We start from the raw sequence: 26,294 nt of genomic DNA on the forward strand, positions 1-26,294 counted from the left end.
ATATATTTGACAGTAATATGGTGATAAACAAATATTCTGTTAATAAAGTAGCTAGGACATTAAATAGAAAATCTGTATTAATTATTTTTCAGGGCCTAGAAACTGATAACCTACAGGTTCAGTGTTTGGGTCAAGATGATGAAGGCAGTATTTACTGGTATTTCTATGGCACAAGACTATACAAACAATCAAAAGCACTTGAAAAGAAAACACAGTAAGTAAATAGAAATTGTAAGAGTATCAATGGTATTTTTGGACTAAAAACAAAGAAACGTGTAATAAATTCTATTTGTTTACATAGAATCATAAGCTAGGAATAAAATTCGAAAAAATATATACATGTGGGCATGCTGCACAAACTTGGACAAAAACTTGTGCTGATAAATTGTTCTTAGTAACCTGGTTTGTAGAAATACTGGCATACATAATCTCTCAGATGCAAACAACAACAAATAAAATCCTGATGAATCAGTTATAAAAAGAAATTAGACTTGTTTTAATAACTGTGTTTTGAATGACACAAAATAAATCATTTTCAAAGAAACTTTTACTGTTGTTCCAAATATTTCGTAGCATATCTGTGAACTGTTTTTTTTTTTCAAAATTGATAGACTAGATGAAAGGCAACTAGTTAATATCATCCACTGTTAACTCTGGGAATGCTCTTGCATGATCAAATAGTGGGATTTGACCATCACTCTTATAGTGCATCCATGGCTCCAAAATGTGAAGCGCAATTTTGTGCCATTGGGACACAACCCTTGAACACTCGGATTCACAGTCTAAACACACAAACTACTAGGCCACCAATAGTCTCATTATAAAGAGAAAGGGTTGTGAAGATAAAATTTAGCAAGTTTGTAAAGATAAAATACATATAATTTACATCTCTCACAGTCAATAAATAATTTGCTTTTAATATAATGGCACTGAGGATTTTTGCATGCCTAGGATATGTTGCTTAGGACCGAGAGCAACTTAATGGGGTCTGAGCATGTCAGGTTTGAAAGAATATGCTGCCCAATTGGCATCCTTTCCTTCTAGTTCTCAGTCCAAAGTTTTGGATGGCTATATTTGAACCAATATCCATTTACAGTTAGTTTGTTGTGTGCATAAGGTGCACTTATCCTAGTGAAGAAACAAATAAAGCATACTGGATAATATAATTTAAAGTAGTTACACTGGAATGTTAAAAATTCCATGAAAGCTTGAAAAAGTAATAGTAGGCATGTAATAAAGAAATCTGGCCTGGATTTCAAATTAAGTCCTCAAAACTCTTAACCATAAATGAGTTTAAACATCCTACTAGAATTTAAAAATACTAACAATGTATTCAAAGAAATAATTAAAACTGACTTGAAAACAATGAAGGACTTTTTTAAATATAAAGTTTTGTTACACACTGCCACTTCTAAATGATTTGTGCTTCATCAGCTTTAGGTTTAGTGTTCAATACTGGAAAACCCTTGTTTGTTTTTTGTTGATGGAAGACAAACTTTCATTTCCCAACTGAGTGTTTGTTTTAATTGTCATATAAAGGACTTAAAAATAATGCTAAAATTTATTAAACTAAGGGATAACAGCATATTCAAAATACACTTTACAGTGCTTTGGCATAAAATTATTTTCAACAGCCTGAGTAAACCCTCAGAATCTCCTGGAGTTAAGGGATTATGAGCCGCTAGAAATCTGTTAAAATGTTTCAATCACATACACTTATCGCCACAAACATCCCCTGTACAAAGATATTGTTACACCAGCGGAAGTCACGTGACACTAGTAACACGTCATGAGATTCTAGAAGGAATGAATCATGTCCGTTCCTGGCAACTCTAGTCTTCTCTACGCGCCATTTATTCTTGTATATATAAGACCGGCAAGAAGTGACGATATAGATAATTGAATAGCAGACAGGGATATAGAGACAGATAATCGAGTCAAGCCGTAAGTAAAGAGTGTAAATCGTTGTGAATTATAGCATGTGTTTAAGTTAAAGTGACTGTGGAAATTTTGTGTATTGCAAAGTTGTATTGAGGAAGAATAAACTAGTTTTATATAAGAAAGGACTTGTATCGCTGAAGTTCTTTCAACAAAATTTTTATGAGTAATTAACAAACGAACAGAGATGTAACAATATGTTGATTTTTTCATCATGCAAAGCTACACAGTGGACTATCTGCAGTATGTCCACCATGGGGAATCAATCCTCGTATGTTAGCGTTGAAATTCTGTAAACTTATTGCTTACCCAGCAAGGGACATTCTGTCCAAAGTCGGGAAAATGTGTACTGTACAGTGTAGGTAGCTTTCTTCACTATTCACTAATCTCAAACTTCCCTTCAAGTATTTAAATTGTAGTCTTTCGACAGGAAACAAGTAATAACCATTCCATGGAAATGGTAATAGTCATTATATATTTCTGTGGCTATAAAATGTTTTGTTTATCAATACCCATAGCTTTTCCATGACAGAGTAGAATAAACAAGGTAGTAGCTAGCCCTTTTGATGCGTGTATCTTTTTTTCTTTTACTTGTTGTGAAGTCCACACCACTATAAATGACAAATACTTTCCATTTATCTGGCTTCACCTCTGAGGTTTGAACAAGTGATCTATTAACAAAGAATGAACATTCAATATTTATTGTACTTCAATATTTCTTTTTTCAAATTCTGAATTATATTTTATTTATCAAAAAATATATATATATTTATAAGAAAAGTTTTTAATTTACAATATACTATTTACAACACTGGTTACAATTTGTTAAAAAAGATATGTTAATATCAAAGGGTCCTCTGGTATCTGAGTAGTATGTTTAAGTCCCCATAATGCTAAAATTTGGGGTTAGATCCCTATGTTGGACACAGTGCAAATAAATCATTAAGCAGATTTGTATTTAAAATAATAAAAACATACAATCAATGGTAAACAGCAGTGCCTTTGACTATACTTAGTGTTAGAAAAACTTGATATTGCTTGCAGATGGAAAACAACACTAACATTATATTATCTTATCATGCTACAATTGTTGTTATTGCTGTATCATTTGACAAATGCTTACATTTGAAGCTCATGAAAATAAATACATCTGCCAGTAGGTTATGTTTGAAAGGAGACATCAAAGAAAATACTATACAACACTCCTTTTAGTCATTTGTTATACAGCCAGTTAATATATGTAGTTATGTATTTAAAGTTTCAAAACAACAGCTACATTTTTAGAGGAAAATTATTAGACAATTTAATTTACAGATCCTATGAAAACTAAATCTTTTTTTTTTCAAATTATTATATGCTTACCTGCCAATGCACTAATTGTCTCCTTTTTGTCAAAGTTCACACAGATGGGTTCAATTACTTTAGAACACCCTTTGACCAGACAAATTATTCTCCTTATCTCTATTGAACTGTGAAACTCACTTTAAAATATCACCCATTATGGCTAATCACACACACGCCTGCTAACTTCATGTTTGCTAACTTTTTTCTTACTGAACTTTACTTTTACTTCACTTAACTGGTGCTCGCGAGCCATCTATATATATATATATATTTTGTTCACTGAGGCTTGGAATTTTTGACAAACTGCACGAGCGGCGCTATAATGTTACAATACTCAGTTAAGGTAATGAGAAAAATACCGAAGCTTCGAGTAACTTGATGTCAGTAAATTTAGTAAAGCCTAGACAACAGTGTAATTGCAAACACAATGTACAACTTGCATAGAGTTACATAACAAAAGTTGTCACAACTAACACTTTTAAAACAACACATTTTCAACTCTCTTGTCTTAAAAACTAAACAATCATTAAATATTAAGTCACAAAATAAACTAAATAATAACACTTACACTAAACAGTCTTGTATATCCAACACAAGTCACGTGACAAACACAACTGATATAAAACTATCAGACCTACATTTTTATATTGTTTGTGCTGTTTGTTTATATTGTTTTATATTGTGCTGCACATTATGGACAAAGTAGTTCAGCAAAAATATATCATTTTTTGGAAAGATATCGAACAGCCCTTTCTGACGCAAAATTTTCATACACTCAGATCATAAAGATGTGTTCAGATTGGGATTTCAAATTTCCAAGATAGGTATATACCTTTTACGTAATGGCATTGGAAGTCAGAGAAATATGGATCAAATTATGGTGTACCATAAACACAGACCTGCAACAAGTCTTACCCCCAGTGGCAAAAACCCCAGGCAACAGTACACAGCATAATCAAGAAGGATATCTATCTGGAAAAACAATACAAGTCATGTGTACAAAATTTTCTTCTACGATAATATCCCTTGAGCCATTGCACATCTTAAGTAGCTTGAGAATGAAATGGGTATTCATGCTATTCAGTATAAAGATATACAGGTAAAGTTGCCAGGCATGGTGACTATGGGTTTCTGTTGTCCTTGTACACTAGATGGATTATGGAAAGTCTGCTGGGAAGAATGGTGTACTTTTGGCATGGCAGCTTTATGAGAGAGCTTTATGCAATATAAAATATGCTGCATGACTATTGTCAAGATGCACAATCGTTAGACAATACATGACTAGGCACGATCACATGGACTGTAAAGATGTAGTGGGGCCACAAAATCCTTTTTATATAATGTACTCAAATTTTATATACTTCTGACTACTGCAACAGAGATTGAAGATTTCTAATATCTACCACAATCAAAAGGTTATGATAAAACACCATTATGTGAGATCAAAGTTTTCATGTGGTTATCTCATAACCTGTACATTATCAATGTCAGTGATCATTCTTATTATATATTCAATGGAGATAAACCCCAAACTCATACTAACTTGTACATGTCTTTGTAGTACCTCTTGCAATGAGTGTGGTCTCATACAAGGAGAACATGATACAGAAACATCATGATGCTACTTTGGTGAGTAGTTTGCCTTGTAAACAAAACACTTGTAGATCTGTGTGGTGTTGACTAGCTGCCTTCTCTCTAGTCTGTAACTTTTATACAAGCTAGAAAATTAGCACAAGTTTGTGACCTATCCATATCTAGATTATGAGAACGTCACTAACTATATGCAGAACACCTGAACAGAAATTGTAAAAAAACTTACCAGAATATATCTTAGTACAGGTATGTTATTTGCTAGATACGTAAGTGTTAAATATATCAATTCATGTGACCTTACATGTAATGTGATTTAATATTTGGTTAATTGCAATAGAATGTTTTTAATCATTGAAACTCAAGTAGAATATGTACAGCACAGTATAAAACTAAACTAATATCCAAAGTGATTAGCATGACAGACTGTGAATACAAGGGTGCCTGGCTCACATCTCATTACTGCAAAATTGCACTCCACTATTTGAAGTCATTATAAAAATGATGGTGAAAAATCCTACTAATTTATTAGAGCAGCCCAAGAGTTGGCAGTGGGTGCTGTTGAACTAGATATCAAAATAAATAATTTTCTTTCTGTATGTACTGATAGCAGAACTATTCAAATCTCTGGTGTTAGGGTTCTCAACTTCCAATCTACGGGTTGTAGGCTCAAATCCCATAACCAAATATGTTTTCCCTTTCATGAAGGATGTTATAAAGTGATGGTCAATCTTGTTGGTAAAGAGTAGCCCAAGAGCTAGCAGTGGGTGGTGTTGACTAGCTGCCTTCCCTCTAGTCTATCACCTTGAATTAGGGGTGGCTAGGTAACCATTGAGTAGCTTTGTACAAAATTCAACAAGCAAACAAAACTTAAATCACTTTACTTTGTCCTCATTTTCAAATTTTAAGCTCTATCATTCTCACATCAGAAATAAAATTTAATAATATGACACAAACAATAACAAATCATTTACTTATTGTGAAACATCCAACTGCTTATGTTTTCTTTTGTTTGTTATTTAATTTGAAATGTGAGGTAATAGTATTGCTGATATATTATGAAGTTGATATACATTTAAGAATAATTTCAGATTCTCCCAGTAATACTCAGTTTAATTAAATATATGTAAAACTTGTTTATTATTATTTTTTTTCTATAATTTCAGTGTATTGTCAAACTCTGTCATTCATTATATGTTGGATGAATTATGATTTTAAATATTTCAGTTTATCCAATTATACAAATCCAGCATCATGGTCTTTGGTCTGTTCAACTCGAGAAGAATGGCAAACTCTAGCAGACAAGTTTAAAAAAAGCAAATCAAAAGATGAAGAACATTTGTATACCAAAATTACCTCAGACTTTCTTCCTTTCTTAGAGAACCTTGAAACTGGAAAAGTAAGTTGAAACTTGGTGTTTAGCTAGAAATTTGAATAAGTTATTCTGATATAGTTAGGACAAATGGGCTAAAAAAATATACTTAATATTTTGTGTTTTGAAATGAGTTTGGCTAAAGGAGGACTAAACATGTTTAGAATTAAACTTTTAATCAAAATTCAATATTTATAAAAGTTTGCTTTAGAAGCATTCAGCCCTAATTTGACTTGCATGTAAGCATATACTTGTTACAATTTAATCATTGTTTGGTGGCTAAGGTTGATACAGAACATAATAAAGATGCATTGATACATGATTTGGTAATCTGCTGCTGATTTTGTGTATGGATATTGTATTCATCAGGGTTTGTGTGTCTTTTGACTTTTGGAGGAGGATGAGGGCTTTCCTAAATCACTACACCTCTGTCTTACAATGATTTTTGGCAACCCACAGGTTTTTAACTCTATCAGAAAGCACCTTTCATACATCAAGTACATACCTGCATATCAAAGTCAAGTAAAAATAATAATTATAAGTCCATTTCAACAATGTTTAACAAACAATATTTAAGATTTGTCATTTTGTAACATTTATTCAGTGTAAATTGCAAAGAAAAATTTTAGAAAGTTCAACTATTCATTTTTGCACAATTCTGCAGGAGTAGTTTGCCCTGTTAACAAAACACAGATATTGTTAGAATGTTTTTGGCCATCCCAAGTAATAGCTTTATATTTGCTGATAAACTATGTCAGGTTTCTATGTATGTAGGGGCTGGATTCTTTACAGTAGGTGTTTGTGACTTGTTGGCGATAAATGTCAACAATAAATGGACAGCACACAATCCACTTGTTTTAAAATAATACGTTCAAACAAGTGAAACATATGTACAAAAATTTGTTTCACTATTGGTTATCTCAGTTTTATCTGAAACTCTAAATAATTCTCTTTTCTTGTCAAAAGTCCACACAGACTGATTCAATTACTTTAGAATTCAATTGACAAGATGAATTATTTTTCTCAATCCTTATCACAGTAATATCAGTGAATAATTCACTTACTCTACCCCATGGGTTACCACAGTTGTATCCAGGACTTTAAATCATTGTCTCATTTTCGTCAAAGTTCACACAGATGGGTTCAATTACTTTAGAACAACCTTTGACAAGACAAATTATTCTCTTTTATCTTTGTAATTACAATACTACTGTGAAACTCACTTTGAATATTGCCCATTACAGCTAAACTAACAATCATGCAGTCTAAATTCACTTTCACTAACTTAAGGTTTTCTGACTTAACTTGCATTTAATTGGTTGCCTATATATATATATATATATATTGTTACGTCTCCGTTCGTTAATTGTATTTTTTCCGTAACTTCGTTCCGACGGAACTTAAGCGACACAAGTCCTTTCTTAATAAAACTGGTTTATTCTTTCCGAATACAACTTTACCAATACACTCAACTTCAACAATCGCGCTAAACAAATGCTGTAAGGTCTCTCGTGCTCTCTGACTGCAGTTCAATTACTCACTATCTACTCACACATTACATTCTTCTCGCGTCACGTTGTCCCCTCTTATATATACCAAACTACCCTATATCTAGCAAATACTAGAGCATTCGCCAAGATACGGGATAGTTCTAGAAACGTGGCATCACTGTAGTCATGCGATCTCGATGACGCAACAATATGTACATTGTCCAACTGAGGCCTACAAACTACAAGATGCTATGAAGGCAACGGAAAAATACTGAAAGTTCGAGTAATGTGACATCAAATTACAACAATTGAACTACACATGACGTACAACTCTTACTGAGTTACATCACAAACTTTGTCATAACTATTGCCTTTAAAATAATTACTTTTAACACTCTTGTTGTGAAAACTAAATAATCATTAAATATTGGATCACTAAATGAACTAAATAATAACTCTTACACTAAACAGTCTTGTATATGCAACAAACTATCATTTTTTGAGATTATAATAATGCATGTTTTGTTTCTCACACGATTTCCATTCTCTGGTACCGATTTAATTACTAAATCACATTTTCCTAACCTTTTATACAAGCAATTACAAATGAAGCACAGCTTTGATAATAAATCAAGCCAATAGCTAAATGCCTTTTGATATAACTGATTATAAACTGTTCATGCCAGTGTAGAGTAAATAAAGTGGTGATAATAGTGATTTATGAAAAGTGGATCGATAAAGCTACTTAACAAAGATACTGAAGTTAAGAAGATTTAGGAACAAACAACAGATATGATAATTTTTTTTTGTTTCTTTAAACATTCATTTCGTTCCTATAAGCTATAATGTAACTTTTTTCTATGACAAGGTATCAGGTAAGCTTAGTCAGATTTATCAAGTCAGAAAGCAATGGAGAAAGTATTTGGATGACTCAAATCTTTACGTATTGAATATTTTTCAGACAACACATACAAATAAAATAACTTACCATTAACTGAAAATAAATTATATATATGATATAAATTGATCTTGACCAAAAATGTTATTGGCAAAAATATGGTTATCTAGTTTGACAACGATTGTGCCACTTTGGAATGTCCGGTTCTAGGTCACCAATAACTCTTTGTCAGTTTCTGGCAAGTTTTTGACATTTTCTATTTGGAAGTGGTGACTAAGGCAATTGGCAAAATAAATATGTTAATTAATATCAAGCAAGTTGAAACTGACTGGATATATAACAACAAAATATTGAGATTCTTGGATGAAAAGAAGCATGTATTTTTTTTAAAATAGTCTCACAACAAAAGTTTGTAAATTTCACAACCTAAAAAATTCTAGAAAAACTAAATCAAATAAAACAAATTTCTTGTAGCCAAACCTAGATGCTATTTAATAAGTTTGTGCTAAATTTTTATGTAATTTTGTTGAGTATTTCCACTGTGAAAAAAAAACAAAACATTAAGTGATATCTGTAACATCCTTCTGGTCCAGAAATGGTTAAAGAGATGGCAAAGAAGGAGTTGAGCTATTTCTGGAAATATTTCAGGTAGATTGTCTCATGTGCCATATTTGATTCTGAATATTCCATCAATTTATGCTCTATACTATTTGAATAAAGAGCAACTTGTTGACTGTGACTCTGTTGTTGTTGAATTGTGCTGTGGTCCATATGTCCAGATTTATGGTTTGAAAGCAAGAACTTAGACTATTACATGGATGATCTAAGGGGTTACATGAGAAGTAATTTTCTAGCATGTCTCCTAAAGATTTCAGTAAGATATTCATAGATACATTTATTCAGAAGGCTTTTAAACAAACCTATGGTGTCATGTGGGTTTCTGTAACATTTTCTAATCTGATAAAGATGGTTTCTATGATGATGTGATCAAAAGTGCATGTCAAACTGTAAATTGGAGCAGAGGAAGTCAGTAGCAGTAGCAACTGTGACAGCTAAGACAACTTCTAGGGTTTGTGATGGTCCAAAAGACTTTACTGAATTGCCAAACTATAGCCCCAATAGGGTCAATAGCAAACTATGGCTTCAGTTGCTCTAATTAGTTTAAAGTAGTGAAGCCTGAGTTGAGTCTGGCCACTTGCTCAAGAGGGTGTAGCAGTCTACTTGCATCCAATGTTATGATGGCTTATTCAGACAGTCATAAATTTGGTGTCACATAGCACACATCTGTAATTATACATGGATGTCAGGGTGTGGTTCTAGTGGATATTGGAGAACTTTGTGACATTTTGTGGCACTTCCAGTGAAGACACCACCATTTCAACCATTTAATGCAAACTTTGTTCTCGAAGTGTTGACAAGGTAGACAGACACGAGCAGAAAGGCATGTCCTTGACTTTGTCTTGCTATGTTACTGACCTGATGAAGATAATTTATTTCTTTAATAAGCTTTGATATATTAGGGAGAGGCTTACTGTAAAAATTTTCAGCTAGACTTACTTGTGCAGCCAAATGAACTGCAGGTCTTTGGGGGAACATAACATCTAACACTGACCAAATTTAGTTTGAAACCAGTTTGCTGCTTGCATGTATATCAAAAAAGGAGGTACTAATAACACCAAAATGCAAGTGGTGTTTGCTTCTACAAAGAACAGCATACTTTATAAGCAAGACACCAAGATTAGTTTATGTTTCTGTATCAAGTCAGATTGTTAGCACATTTATCATCTAAAGACATGTAGCAGCAGCAGCAGGCAGTAACGATGTACTAGACTTTGTCCAAACACATAATGGAATGGCTAGTATATTGGGCAACAATCACTCATTGACACATAGTTACAGGTGAGGCACATCCAATAAAATAAGTGTCATATGACAATATTGGAGAACCAGGAATAATGCCAGTGGCTTATCCTCATTAGAATTGCCCATTCATCGTGAGTATTGATGCCAATGATACTTGAATTGGAGCAGTTTTGTCTCAGATACAGGGCAGTATGGAATGTAAAACCATGTAAGCACATCATATGCAAACAGCTCTTGAAAGGTGATACTGATACTGTATAATGAGGAAAGAATGCTTGCAAATGCAGTATTTGTCAAACATTACAGTCACTATTTGTATGACAAGGAGTTCATTATTCAACTGGAGTATGCATCACTGAAATGGATGGAAAATCACAAGGTATGATTGCACATTAGATAATTATTTTACAACAGTACATCTTCATTATACAACAACATTTGGTCAGAAAATGGAAATGGTTCAAACAGTCTTACCTGCCAGACTGAACAAGTCTGTTCGATTGTCCAGGTCATGGACATCATGCAGCAAACAAAACTATTGCACGAGGAATGACTATGAAAATATCAGTAGTAACAGTTTGCTGGTGATTCTACATCACAAATTATCAAGTACATGCTTGCTAAGTTTCTGAAACCTGACCATACTTCTTCTTCACCTCTTCCCTTTAGGAGGGGTTACTGTCCTTCACATGTTTTTCAATTATCTTTGTCAAATGCCAGATCTTTTGTAATTCCTTTCTCGTTCATGTCTTTTTTAATCCCATCTTTCAAATGCTTTACTGGCTTTCTCTGCCTTCTCTTCTGGCCACTGACAGTTCTAATGCTCTCCTTATTACTTGTTCTTCTTCTCTTTATGTGACCAAACCACCTCTACCTCACTTCTTTTGCTTTTTCCTCTATTCCACAGACTCCTTACATTTCTTTGATTTCCTTATTCATTCTCTTCTCTTTCAGTAACACTTTCAAGAGCCATCTCAGCATTCTCATTTTTGATCTTATCAACATGCCTTCTTTATTCTTCAGTGTCCATGTCTCAGCTCCTGTCCAAACTGATTGGGATAAACACTTATGGCATATTATAATGGAATACCACACAACTGAAAGAAAGTTGACTGTTTGTTTTCCAAATCCTTTGACATTTTGATAAAAAGTACAGTTCCAGATGGGATTTAGTGCATGACCCTCTACCCAAAGCAAATATACTGCAATATGTATACGAATATGTGGAGTAAATGCATACTTTAATGGCTGATGCACATAAATTTGTGGGACAACAGATGGGAAAAGTGACCTTAAATGAAAATAGGTGCTACATTCATGTTAACAAACTTAAACTATATCACTTATGAGTCTCTTGAGAACCGATTGCTCCATAGGTTAGTGGTGGATGAATAAGTGACCATGATGATGAGAATAATGCATGGCGTAACATTAGCTCAGCTTATAATGAGGAAGATGCTAGAAATATGAACATCTGAGACTTCTTGAAGAGTTTGAGAATGAAACTCCAATAGAGAAATGGCCTGTATGTTCTTGTTGTCTTATTATCAGTCACTAGTGATTAATTATTCCTGGAATTAACTGCCTAATATGACATACCAAGTATAAGAGACTTTCAAAGCAATTCTTGCACACTCACCCTTAAGAAAAGTAAAATTTAAACCCACTCTGTTTTTCAGGAAATCAACAGTTCATCTCTTAAACTCTTGTAAAGTGCCATTCTTCATTACTTCTAATGACAACTCATTACACAAGCCAGTGACCCTGTTAGAAAAATACAGTTATCTTAAATGGAGCCTAGATTGTCATTTCTATGTTTTAAACTTGTGTTCTCTCATCCTATAGACTTTAGAATACAGCAAAAAGAAGTAAGAGGCCTTTATCCTACCAATCCATTAGATAATCTCTCAAATTTAAATAAGATCACCCCTTATCATTCTTTTTTCTTTTAACAATGGTCCTGTTTGACGGGACTCTATTAATAACAAACTTTTGCTCTCTCTGAACCAACCGCCCTATAATTCAATTAACTAGTCTTTTTACAACCATTACTAATGTAATTTTCTTAACTAATTTTGTTTTTGTAGCACCTTATGAAAAATCTTAGTACACCAAGTCCACACTATTTATTTTATCCAGATAGCAAGCAACATCCTCTAAAAAAGGATAACTTATTAATTAAGCAAGATTTCCCTTTGATAAATCCATGTTAGTTTAATTGGTTTTATTTTATGATACTATATTTTTATCAAATGATTTTGTAAAGCTTCTTTTATCCAGAATTTTCCAACAACAGAAGTAAAATAACTGGCCTATAATTTCCAGAGCAATTCTCATCACCCCTTTTAAAAATATGATTAAAATTAGAAACTCTCCAATCCTCAGGCACTTGGTAAATGTCTAGTGACCTACCATAAATGAAAGAGAGAGTTTGGCTCACATGTTAGTACTTTAACCTCCTTTAACACCTTGGAGCAAACATTGTCTGGTTCTAATACATTATCTATTTTAATTCCTCAGTCATTTTGCTTGCTAACAAAAGATTAATATTTATATGATTCTTTTATTTCCCATAGAATGCTCAGGGTCATGAATGTTGCAATAACTTCTCTTGAAAAACAAAGAACATTTTAATATCTCAGTCATTTCATAGTCTTCAACAAAAACCTTGCCACCAGCATCCTTAAAGGTCTTAATCCAAGTCTTTCATTTTGCTTACACTTAGCATACTTTAAAAAATTCTTCTTGCTAGTTTCAGGTTAAATTATTTGGGATTTTAATTTCAGGCATACAGATTGGAAAATGTTAGGGGTCAAACTATGAGGTAGACAGGTTTTTAGAAACTGTTCAGATTGGTTTTCTTCACCAATTGGTGAAGGAACTTACTAGGAACAGTACTATTTTAGATATATTCTTAGCATTTAAGAAACAAACGGTTGAAATGTTGGAGACTGTGGAACATCTAGGAGCAAGTGATCATTGCTCAATTATATTTGATGTTTTACTGCAAGATCAGGATTAATGAGATTTTGATTACATCTTTATAAGAAAAAATAAAAGGTATGCAGTAAGAATTATCTATTATGAATTGGGCAATTGAATTTGAGATACTGATTAAACATGGAAAAAAATCTAAAAATACATTTTTAAATATTCAAATTAGACATTTTCTTTGCAGGAGAAAAATGGTGGCTACAAGTAAAAGATCAGGTTAGCTTACAAAGGTCATGAGAGATAAAATTAAATAAAAGCATCATAAATTTAAGAAGTTTAAATTGCCTGCTCTGATGGGAGACTTAGAGAATTATTGAATATCAAGGGATTTAGTTAAACAGGACAGAAGGAAATCAAAAACTGTTTAAGAAAAAAGGTTGTTTGAAAACAGTTAGGATTTCTTTAAATACACTGAGGGTAAGCATAATGTTAGGATGTGGAGTAGCACCTTTGAGGGATGATAAAGGAAACTCATTTTGGATGTTTATAAGATTTTTTGGTTATTTTAATAAATAGTTAAAAAATATTCCTCATCCTGAACATTTGCTACATGGAAATAAGATCTGTCACAATGATCATATTAATATTGAGTTTGTCAAGAGACAATTGAGAAATTGAAAAAAAGGTAAATCTCCTGATAACATTCCATAAGCATTTTGAAGGATGTTATGGATTGGATATGTGAGTCACTTGTTAATATTTTGTTAATAGTGATCAGTTGCTAAAAGACTGGATGTTGGATAATGTTTCTCCTCATTTCAAGGGAGGAGAAAAAATTATCTCGTTAACTATAGTCCTATTAGTCTTATGGCAATGTTGTGAAAAGTTTTTGAAAGTCTGAACAAAAGATACTTTGTAAAGTCATTTAACAATGTTTAAAATTTTGTTGGATAAGTTAACATTGTTTCACAAGGGAAAAATTTTTTGCCTTATTAATTTTTTGATATTCCTTCAAGAGGTTACTGCTTATGTAGATGAAGATAACGATGTGGATTTGGTATATCTATATTTTCATAAAGCATTAAACAAGGTGTCAAATAAAAAGCTTGTTAAAAAATACTTTATAAGTGTGAGGAATAAGCTGGCTTATTGGATAGAAAAATGGCTGGATGGAAGAAATCTGAGGGTTGTTATAAATGGAGTTCATTCAAACTGGATTAACATCACAAGTTTAGTAACTCAGGGCTCAGTGTAACTGTTAGGACTAGGGTGACCATCCATCCTGGTTTTGCCAGGAAAGTCCCATTTTTTGTTAGTTTGTCCCAGTGTCCCAAGAAAAGTTCTGGGGTTAGACAAATTGTCCCGGTTTTATGATAAAGACATCAAACTATCAGTTTCACAAATGTAATAGGTCTACTTGACTTGGTCATTGTTCTAACACATACTCTTCTGGCACTAGCATCTCTTAAAAGTTCCATCTGTGAAAAACCCAGGTCTGAATGTGGAGACAGTTAAGGCAGCACTCATCATCAAAAGAAACTTTGTGCAGTCAAATACCAAATTGTACGACTTCTTAATGAAAAAAAAAAAACCAGCAATTATACTTTCCATTCACTGTTCACAAAAATATGTATAAAAGATTTCAAGTTCTAAAACCTAAACGTAGCATGTCTGAAAATGTTATGAATTCTTAAATAACTCCAAAGTATGAAGTAGCATATTTTAAGATAAATTGAATAATTAAAGATTTCTTGGATGTATAGTTTGACTATTTTTACTTACTTGTTTTGTGTCTATTACCAATAAAAATAGTTGAAATTATTTCAAAAACAATGTCAATGTTAATATACTTGGAAATATTGTGAAAGACTTCAATAAATTTAAAGTAAATTAAATAAAAGTTAAATCATTTTAAATTCATAATAACCATTTCAAAATTAGGGGCAAGGGCTGTGCTGTTCCAGTTGTTTGGTTTGTAAATATGGTCAACCTAGTTAGGACCTTTATTATTTTGGATTAATGAATGAGTAATAAATTGCTTAACTTTTCTGATGATCAGTGGTGACCATATAGGGTGTGCAGTGCTCAGAGACCCACAAGGGGACCCAACAAACTCTAGTCCAATTAACTTTAAAAGGTCTGCTAATGAACAGTGGCAAACTGAGATCAGCAAAGTTTTCAGAAAGACTATGATGTCAACAATTTATTCCACACAAGGGCCCACAACTAAGTATGGCCACCACTGCTGATGATATTACGGATTGGGATGTTTCTTGCTGTGAGAAGGGTGCTGCTGCTTTACAAAAGGATTTAGATTATTTGGTGAGTTGAATGAATAAATGGCAAATGGGTTTTGATTATAATAAATGCAATATAATGCATGTGGATTATCATAATTTAAAGTATAATTTTGATGGGAATAACTTTTAACAGAGTTATAGAAGAAATGGTGTTCTGGTTGATCATTTCTCTTAACTCAAAGAAATATGTTGTTGCTAGTGGTATGGCAAACAGGATTTTTAGGTTGTATTTACAGAAACATTGAATATAAGGTTAAAGAGGTTATAATTTAATTGCATATGTTGTTTCAATTTAGGTATAGCAAGAGTGCTAAATTTAGGTATTTTTAGAAGCGATAGTTTATTGCAGGTTTGTTTACATAACTGTTTACGAATCACACATTGTGTAGTTCAATTGCTGTGAATGGGAGATGTTTATTATTGCATCATGTTACTAGAACCTTCTAAGTTTTTCTCGTCATCTCAATTCGAGTTAGAGAGATAGATAGATAGATTTTGACTGAGTGATTGTGAGTTTAGCCATAAAGAGCATACAGTGGCGATTTTTAAAGTGAAACTGTCACAGATTGTATTGTAATAACAGATTAGAGAAGAAACAATTTGTCTTGTCAACTTGTGTTCTAAAGTAACTGAACCAGCCTGTATGGACTTTGACAAAAAGAAAAAAAAGAGACAATTATTTAAAGCTCTAGATACAACTGTGATAACCAACAATGTAACAAATATTTGTATACATGTTTAAAACAAGTGGACTGTGTGCTGTTTGGTTTTTGTTGAAATGTATTGCCAACAAGTCAAACACATCTACTGTAAAGAATCCAGCCTACACATAAAACCTGACACACTGGTTAGGCCTATTTGGAGTATTGTGATCAAACTTGTGCTCCTTACCTTAGGAAGGACATTAAATTGTTGGAAAGGTTCTGATTGGGGCTAAAAGAATTATATTTAGCCTGGAAAGGTTCTGAGTAGGGCTAATAGAATGTTACCTGGTTAAGATCTTTAAACTGTTTTCTTTTGAGAAAAAAATGAGAGATAGAGGGAATATTATTGAGGCTTTCAAGATTGTTAAGAGAAGTGACAGTGCTGATGTACCATCTTTTCATACTTAATAATTAGAATGGTAGGTGACACAAATACAAATATTGGAGGGGTAGTAGTCATTTTCAGCTAAGTGTGTCTTATTTTCTATCACTGTGGTTCATCTTTCGAATGGGCTGTCTTTGTATGTGGTGGATGCAATAAATTTAAGGGAAGACTTCAAGTACACATTTATCATTTGTGACTACAGACATTAATACTTTTTTCCATTATTTATCATTAATATTGGGGTCACTTTGAAATTAGGTCAAAATATTGAAAGTGTCATAAATACTGATGATGACATCGACAATAACATGAAGAAGAAAACGACAATTCAAATGATGAAATTCAACAGAATATAGAGTTCTACCTAGTAGAATTTAAATCCAAGAAGTCAATGAAGCATTATGTAGCCAAAGTTATCTCATCTGAATCAACAAATAAAGAGGATTCAGATGATTATGAAATTATTTTTATGCAGCTGTCCAAGAAGTCCCATTCAAATTCATGTGGCCTGATATACCTGACAGAGAATATGTTGGACAAGATCAGATAAAATAAGACTCCACAAAAAGACAGAAGGGGAAGACTATTCCTTGAGAGTGAGCTGCAACAATATTTGAAGACTTTGAAGTAAATTTGTCTTAACAGAAGAACTGATTTTCAAGTTGAAATACTTCATACCTGAATGACTTCTATTAGATTTAAGAAAAATTGCTTCGTAACTCATATTAAGCTGTAATTTTATGATATTTGACAGATTTAAGGAAGAGATTCTTTTGTGAAATGTTCATTATTCAAACATGATGTTTTGATGTTCAATGTAACCCATATATTGATCCATCAATGAACAACAGCTGTTTAACAGTGGAAATAATAAAAAAGTACATCAGTCTTATTGTCATTGCTGAAATATATCATGACATATGAGAGTCAAGGTATATCTTCAATAATATTATTTTGTAACCCTCGTTTCTACCCTTTGCTTTCTTTGAAATTCAAAAAGATGCAAAAATGGTTCAAAGAAGCCACACTTGATGGTTCTGTTTGTTTGTTTGTTTGTAATTAAGCACAAAGCTACACAATGGGCTGTCTGTGCTCTGCCCACCACAGTTATCGAAACCCGGATTCTAGCATTATAAGTCTACAGACATACTGTTGTGCCTCTGGGGAGCTGATGGTTCTGTAAGTCATCTATCGTATCTGTTAATTTCAGCTTCTTAAATTTACAGTTTATTCTGATTTTCTCCTTTAAGTCTTTAGTTAGCAAATTAGATTTTATATTCCATATTAACCTTTCCCTCTTTTGAAATACATGTTTCTTTTATCTATAAGTAATTTTTTTTAATTTCCCAGATTTATCTCACACCACCTTTTAACTTGCTATCCCAATTCACTGATGATAAATTCTATCTCATGGACTGAATATTTATTTTAGGACCTAAAATTTCATTTTTTTTATCTGAGCATCGAGCAAAACAAATCCAATAATGCATTGATTGCTCTTCCTTAAATGTTCTCCTACCTCAGTTTTTCAATCATATCCTCATTAGTGGATGAAGTCGTCTATCTCTCCTTTTAGCCACAGTAAGTCTCACAGCCTTCCCACAAGGCAGATCCTCATTAGTGGATGAAGTCGTCAATCTCTCCTTTTAGCCACAGTAAGTCTCACAGCCTTCCCACAAGGCAGATCCTCATTAGTGGATGAAGTCGTCAATCTCTCCTTTTAGCCACAGTAAGTCTCACAGCCTTCCCACAAGGCAGATCCTCATTAGTGGATGAAGTCGTCAATCTATCTTTTTAGCCACAGTAAGTCTTCCCACAAGGCAGAGAAATGTAAGGTTTGTTACCTTTTCCTATGGCAAAGATGTAGTTCAACATAGTAGCAAAAGTATGTCCCTGGACATGTTTGACATGGACAATATCAAAGGAACCTGGATGTCACTCTCTAGAAGTGACAATACCCACTCATCCCAAGTTGTGTCCACCAGTCACCATACAAAGGTTACCTGAATCAAACTTGATAAAGTCCATAATCTTTCTTGTGGCAATATCTACTTAAACAGTATCATTCATTTTCACAAGAGGGTCTGGATAGTGAATAGTCTGGCCGTCATGAGTGGTCAGGAAAGGGATTCCTTTAGGCTCAACTTGTATACGCTTCACACTACAAAGCTTGTATTTTGCCTCTTCTGCTGTGATCTTATGTAAAATGAATCGACCGCTCACATCATACAAAATCCTGAAATATTCTCCAGTTTTCTCAATGGTGACCACATCCATCAAACCAGCTAGGTTGTTGGTATCTGTTCATACTTTACCATCAATTTTAATCAATCTCTGCATAACAATCTCTTTTATTTCAGCATTTGTCAGAGCATATTTCAATTGGTTTTGCAGAATAATTATGTGTGCCAGTGCTTGGTCGTGGTGCAAAGACACTACATAACTTGTCCAACATCCATGATTTCGGAGCATATTAATGCTTCAAATGCTTCTTCGGTCCACGAGCCATTTTAAACCAGCATAAGAATGAAAAAGTGGATAACATATAATCCCAACCAGTGCCTAAAACTAGTCATTCATAATTATTGCATCAGTATTTATTTTTAATAGTAACAATCCTGATCTTATTATACAATTTATCATTGATCTCATCTGTCTGATCAAGTGGCTTGTGACAAATGCCAATTAAAAACTTTCTACTCTTGAAATTTCTGATCATAAATCACAGAGAGCCCAGGCTTGTGGCTACAACTGTAATAGATCCTGCCTGAATCTGCCTCTGATTAATATCTTAGACCAATGTTTTTACTAAGTCAGCTAACGTGTAACAGGTGGCCGTGTAGGCTAGTCATTGGAGCTTGACTTTACCACCAGTAACAATAGATTTGTATTAAATCCAGTTATACAGTCGTGGGTGGAGTACACAACTCACTAAATTGATGAAGCTTACAATTAGAATAAACAATTAACTCTGAGACTGAGATTCAACACTTTAATGCACTATGTAAAGATACTTGATTACATCGAAATTACTTGGAACATATTATTATCAAAACTAATAAATCTATTAATCTGAACCAGTAATTGTTCTTCAATCAAACTTTCTATAACATCCATTAAATCACTTAACACCACCAGTAAGTTATCAATTAACACATTGATTGAAATCTGCTCAGTCATATCTTAATATTAAACATTATACATTCAGTCCTAACTATGTTATTCGATTCTAAGAAAGAAATAGCAATAGTTTACTTACATAGAGCTTAAGCAGGAAATGCTGAATACTTGCAGCATGATTGCAGACACGGTCAGCTTAGAGAGACTTCTTTAATGGCCGGAAACTGGAGACTTCTTCAACACCAGAGAGAGGCTGACTTTCTATGCCAGGGGAAAACTCACTCTTCTGGCCCAAAACAGGGATTCTTACACTAAATCTTTTTGGTATCTTTATGACTTTTCAAATACTGTACACATTGACCCTCAAGTAGGACTGACACTTAATTGGTTGATTTTTGCAAACTCATAGTGATTCTCAGAACCAAAAACAAAAATACTTTGATGATTGGTTATAGCTGAAGAAGGTAAATCATCAACCTACTTGCTTGTATCTCTCCTCGCATTTTTTATATGGATCCTATATCCAAGTTACAATTAATCCCTTTTTTAGAAACTGTGTCCAAGTTAATGTAAACTTTTCTTGTAACTTTCTCTCTGCTATGGTGGTGTCAGTCTATAGATATAGTCTCGAATGAAGTTAACATATACATTCTCATGGCTGTGATATCATCAGTTTATAGAGATTATAAACATGTATGTTTATAACGTAGCTTTGGTTTATACTTGACATACTTTCCTTGTTTGTCAATCATAACTTCTCACAACATTTTTTCTTATTGCCATACAAGGAACTTTTTGTGATATGCAGATTTTCTCAATACTTGAAGCATTTTAAATACAGTGGAATACCCAAAAATGCTACAAACTTAGATAAGTAACCTCTAATCTGATAATTACAGGATAATTCAAATAATTTCTATTTTGTATTAAATGTCTCTCAGTGAGTCAAAGGTAAGCTTATGGACTTAAAATGCTAAAATCCAGAGATTGATTCCCCGTGGTGGACAGATAGTTCATTATGTATCTTTACACTAACTGAAAAACAACACCTTTTGTTAGAAATTTTTGAATTATTGATTTTAAATGGCTACGCAAACCATACTAATTTATATCTAGTGTAAATATTGAATAAATAGGGGAAATTTAAGGAACTGTTTTTATTGTAACACTTAAATAAATGTTAATGTTTATGGAATGACATATTTGTTATAAGTATATGAATTTAACAATCATATTCCATATGAAGTTGTCATTGGGATGAAAAACTTTGGATAATATTCTGAACCACAATAAATTAGTCAAGGGAACATATTTGTTATAAGTATATGAATTTAACAATCATATTCCATATGAAGTTGTCATTGGGATGAAAAACTTTGGATAATATTCTGAACCACAATAAATTAGTCAAGGGAACATATTTGTTATAAGTATATGAATTTAACAATCATATTCCACATGAAGTTGTCATTGGGATGAAAAACTTTGGATAATATTCTGAACCACAATAAATTAGTCAAGGGAACAAACTTATTAAAGTGATTTAACAATTAAAAAATAATACAGCATCTACTTCCCAGCACTTAATTTAAACATGATGTCAGTGACCATAAAGTAACCCTATAAACTTCATTTTCCATGATGCCTTAAAATATTTTCCTTCCCCACTTGACCATTTATTTAAAAGTTTAATTCAGCAGTCTTATCTCTCAAATCTTTAGTCTGGTCATCACAGTACTGATGATTAAAGCTAACTTTGCAAGTTCCACCTTAATAAACTTAGTCCATATTTTCTATTTGTTGTTTGGATACAGTGCAGAGCTAGGTTTACTTACAGGTCATCAGTGCATGTTGCATAATAATTTTGTTTTAGAATGTGTAATAAAAGATTCATAAACACATATTTACTTGGGTTTTATTTTATCTTTTATTAGGAAAAATCTTTTGGAAACCATTTGATGGAAATGGCACCACGAAGAGCCTCATTAAGGATTGAGAAGAAAAATCAACAAGAAAAGGTTTTTATCTTTCATTCTTTGCTGAAGTAGTTAGGAACTCTGATGTTTTATAGTTTTAGAAGTTTGGAAAGAAGTAACAGAAATGTTTTTATTGTTGAGGCACAGTTCAACTTTACTGCACTTAAGAACTAGTCATTTTGCTTCTGATATTAAGACAGAACTGATACTGTTGAAGTTGACAATACTGTCAGTGATAATATTTATAATTATTTAGCTTTGACCTTGTAGGGAGAAGAATGCACACCATTGATCAAAATTTTTGTGGAGATGAAATATTTCATTATTTCATAAAAACTACTTGAATTGTAATATTGTGACATCTTGGATATAATCACAATTCATAGAGGACAACAAAGTTTATTAAACTTAACAGTTTCAGTAATTAATTTACCTTTATTAATTTCATAAATGTAATTCTCCTGTGAAGTTTCACCACAGTTATAAGCAATGATTTATAGACAAACTAACTACACAAATTACCATGTATACAGTGTTATTTGTATAAGGTATTTGGCAAAGTTTATCTTCCTGGCTAAATAAATGTATATTCATTAAGTATGGAGTTACTGAAAGAGTTCTGGTTACTAGGCTCAATCTTAAACATTATGTTTCCTACTAACATTAAAAAAGTGCATGTTGATAAAACTAGTTACTATTTAAATCTTTTGGGAAAAACAGATGAGCAGAAGTTCACAAGAATACCATACTGTTAATCTGATGATTGTAGGAATAAGGGTATAGCATCATCAACTGTCATTTTAAAGCACTTGGATACTGTGGTATATTGTTTTTTTTTGTTTATTACACTTGGGTACATGTACTATCCCAGTGAAATAATGCTTCCACAAGAAGAAAATAATAAAAAGAAGAATACCATGAGCAAGAAGAAAATTACAGATATACAACTATATTCTCTACGTCAAATGTATTTCAGAAAACATTAGAATGAATTGTGTTTAAGAAGTTGCCAAACTGTGGAAGAGCAAAACACCATATACTACATCCCATGTGATCCCAATACACTGGACCACAGCAGATAAACAAAAAATCTGTAATACTTATCTATTTACTGTAGTCCATCATGTCGGAGGAGAAGTACATAATAAAATGGAATTATATTGAAATAACAGGATATGAACCACATATATGAGAGCTAAAGCAATCCTTCTACATACATCTAACTAATAATGGTTTTAAGCCAAATGAACTTTAAAGTTAGCCTAACCTGGATAACTCCTTTTAAAAACATCCAAGAAGTTAATAGATTCATCTTTTATAGAAGTAATATTCTCTATAAGTAGACAGCACATCCAAACTTCCAACAAAGAGATTCAGGGTCAAGCCTGCCTTCTGCAAACACATTTAGTTTTTCTCAAGACTCTCTTGAAGATGGCAATAAGCAATGAAGAAATAGGGTAAAAACTAAATGTTAATTAGAAATGAAAAAAGAAAGTAACTAAGTAGGAATTAGTTAGCTTTGGTATTCCAAGAAAAAACTGCAGACAATGGTTGTATATTAAATTCTGGAAACCAATATCTTTGAGGAAAATGCATTCAAAAACAGAAAATGAAAGACTAGAGTATTTGTACAATATAAACTCTATATTGTATACAGTATATGTACCGGAGCTTATACTGTGCTTGTTGCTAAACTATGTTTGTTTGCTTTGTGTTAAGCCCAGAACTACAAAATGGACTGTACCCACCCCAAATTAAACCCAGACTTATATTGTTACAACTATTTGGCTGATGAAGCAGAGGGAGGAATCAGAATTTTATACTCCACGAAGGATAAAAGCATTATGTCTTAACCAGACAAGAGATAGAAGAATTATCTTGATGAAAGGCAGAAGGATTGAATCAATCCAAAGTCCTAGTGCATAGTGTGGTATATGTTAGTTCTAGATTACTTATCAGTTATCATTCCTATCACATACAATCAGGGTTCTTGATAATTTCTAACCAATGGTATTTCAGGCACAGATTTCCAAGCTCATGCACAAAAATTGTATCATAAAGGTTCATCCATCTGCAAACATTTTGATTCATGTGCTTGAAAAAAAAATAAAAACATTCATTAATTTTAGTGACCTAAGATCTAATGCTCTTACTAACTTTAGAGTAATTGCTGATTTCAAACACACCTGTGTCTTGAGGTTTGAGAATACCTAATGTAGTCTTTTCCTGGTGACCCCGTGGTTGCTTGACCCACTCTGGGAACAAGAAGGTTAGCTTGTTGGTTCACCAGTTTTTCTGAATAATAATAATAATTGGTGTTTAAATAAATAATTTCACTCTCCTAACTTGTATTTCTTTTGATGATTTTATTGAATTTCTTCATGTGATTGGTGAATGGACAAAGACTGATAGATGTTGTATCCCCACTGCAATGTGGGTCCACAGTCACCTTCAAAACACAGGGCACATTTTATAGACCACATTATAGCCTGTACTCTGGTGATCCTTTTAATTTATGGAGCATCTTTAATTTAATTTTGTTTTTTTGTTTGGGCTTGTTTTGTTCATTTAAATATTTATCACAGGTTTGGATTTTCTTTTATTGCAGTCCTTCCTCTTGATTTTATTTTGCTTGACTGTTTAAGTTATATTTTTTTATATACATATAAACATTGAAATATCCAAAACTAACAGGATATCACTATAATATGAAGGCAAGACATAATTCTTACAGGAATCAGCAATAGTGTCACTAATAATTTAAGTGTTCACCCTCATATTTCAAAGATTCACTCTCAAAATTTGGCAATCAATGGTATTTCATCCTTAGTTCTGAAATCCATTGAATAACCCTGTCTAAAGAGATGCTAACTTCTAGTTTATACCAACTTTTACCACCTAAGGTATGGCATACACCCTAAGGTAATGGTGAGACAGAAGGATAGCCAAGCAAGTATAAGCTGTATGAATTAAACTGAGGCAAGAATTAATGCAAGTTTATGAGTATTCACATTCTGTTGAAAGGATGCTAAGTAACTACAGAACACATGCACAAAATTTGTGAAACATTTACCTAAATATAACTGTTATAAAATAGGAAAACCTAGCGGTTTTAAACTGATACAGCCTTAGACTGCTATTCAATGTAATATAATAAAACAAATAATAAAAAACATTTGTTTAATTTTTTTATAGTTGATTCCACTCCATTTTACAAGCATCAGCTATTTGAGTTCATTCCTTCTAATTGGCAAGGCCAGGTGATTAGGGCTCTCAGATCAGTCTGTGGGTCGTGACTTTGAATCCAACCACCAAATACGCTTTCTTTTTCAACTGTGGGGGTGCTATAATGTAACTATCAGACCCATTTTTTGTTGATAAAAAAGTAGCCCAAGAGTTGGCAGTGGGTGATGTTGACTAGCTGCCTTCCCTCTGGTCTATCATTTCTAAAATAGGAACAGCTAGACCCCGAAACTCCAGTGTTGCTCCAAGAGACCCATGGTACTACTATACCATTGCTTCAGTTGTTTATGTTACTGAGGTTTTTCCGATACATGTCAGGATACTGAATCAAGTCTTGTGCAAATATATGACAAAATATGAGGTGCTGGAAGAAGACCTTCTGGAATCTAACAATATTTTTGTTCCCTCCGAACTGAAATCACATTTACTTTATTAGTTCCAATGGGGATTCTGATGTTAGAAGGGATCTGATTGAGATATTAAAGATTGTAAATGAAACTGATAGTGTTAATGGCACAAATAGTAGGACTAGGGGGCATAAATTTTACAAGGTAAGATTTGTCTTCTGCTAAAGCAGTTTTATTATTCTAACAGGGTGGTTGGAGGTAGTAAATTTAAGTGAGTTTAAGAGAAAGCTTGTTAACTATATGAATGATAAGGGCTGGCTTTAAGATTTTTATTTTATTTATTTGATAGTTTTAGTTTAGAGGATGGGACAGCCAAGATGGAACAATAGGTCCCTTATTTCCCTAAACATAATGTTATGTTTCAGTGAAGAATAATACAAATGAAAAGCTGGATTAAGCTTTCATGAGGCCTCAAGCTAAGATGTAGGAAGGGCATGCATATATATATATATATATATATACACACATATATTTATATATAGCCATATGTATTATATTTGTATGTTAAACATTTCAAATTAAATAAAGCAACAGTACAAAATATTGATTCATATACAATATATATATATATATATATAAATTTTTAAAAGGGCAACTTTATATTTTAACAAGATTACAAAATCAGATTTTATAAAATCAATAATTGTTTAAAGTATCATCTCTATAAGGATTCCATGAACATTTAACAACAATCACTAAAAGAGCTAAATTAATTAAAATAAGCTTTCCA

The 26,294-nt window shown here is 32.7% G+C and overlaps 1 protein-coding gene across 1 annotated transcript; it reads right to left on the reverse strand.

Annotated features, from left to right (window-relative positions):
- Positions 1-18,665: 18,665 nt before the first annotated feature.
- On the reverse strand, positions 18,666-19,327 carry LOC106470215 (40S ribosomal protein S4-like). Its single transcript, XM_013930755.2, is given in 2 exon segments — positions 18,666-19,219; positions 19,221-19,327. Coding segments are annotated over 2 exon segments (546 nt in total). The 3' UTR covers positions 18,666-18,780.
- Between the last annotated feature and the right edge of the window lie 6,967 nt (positions 19,328-26,294).

Source organism: Limulus polyphemus, unplaced genomic scaffold, assembly GCF_000517525.1.
Source record: "Limulus polyphemus unplaced genomic scaffold, Limulus_polyphemus-2.1.2 Scaffold3884, whole genome shotgun sequence".
Lineage (NCBI taxonomy): Eukaryota > Metazoa > Arthropoda > Merostomata > Xiphosura > Limulidae > Limulus > Limulus polyphemus.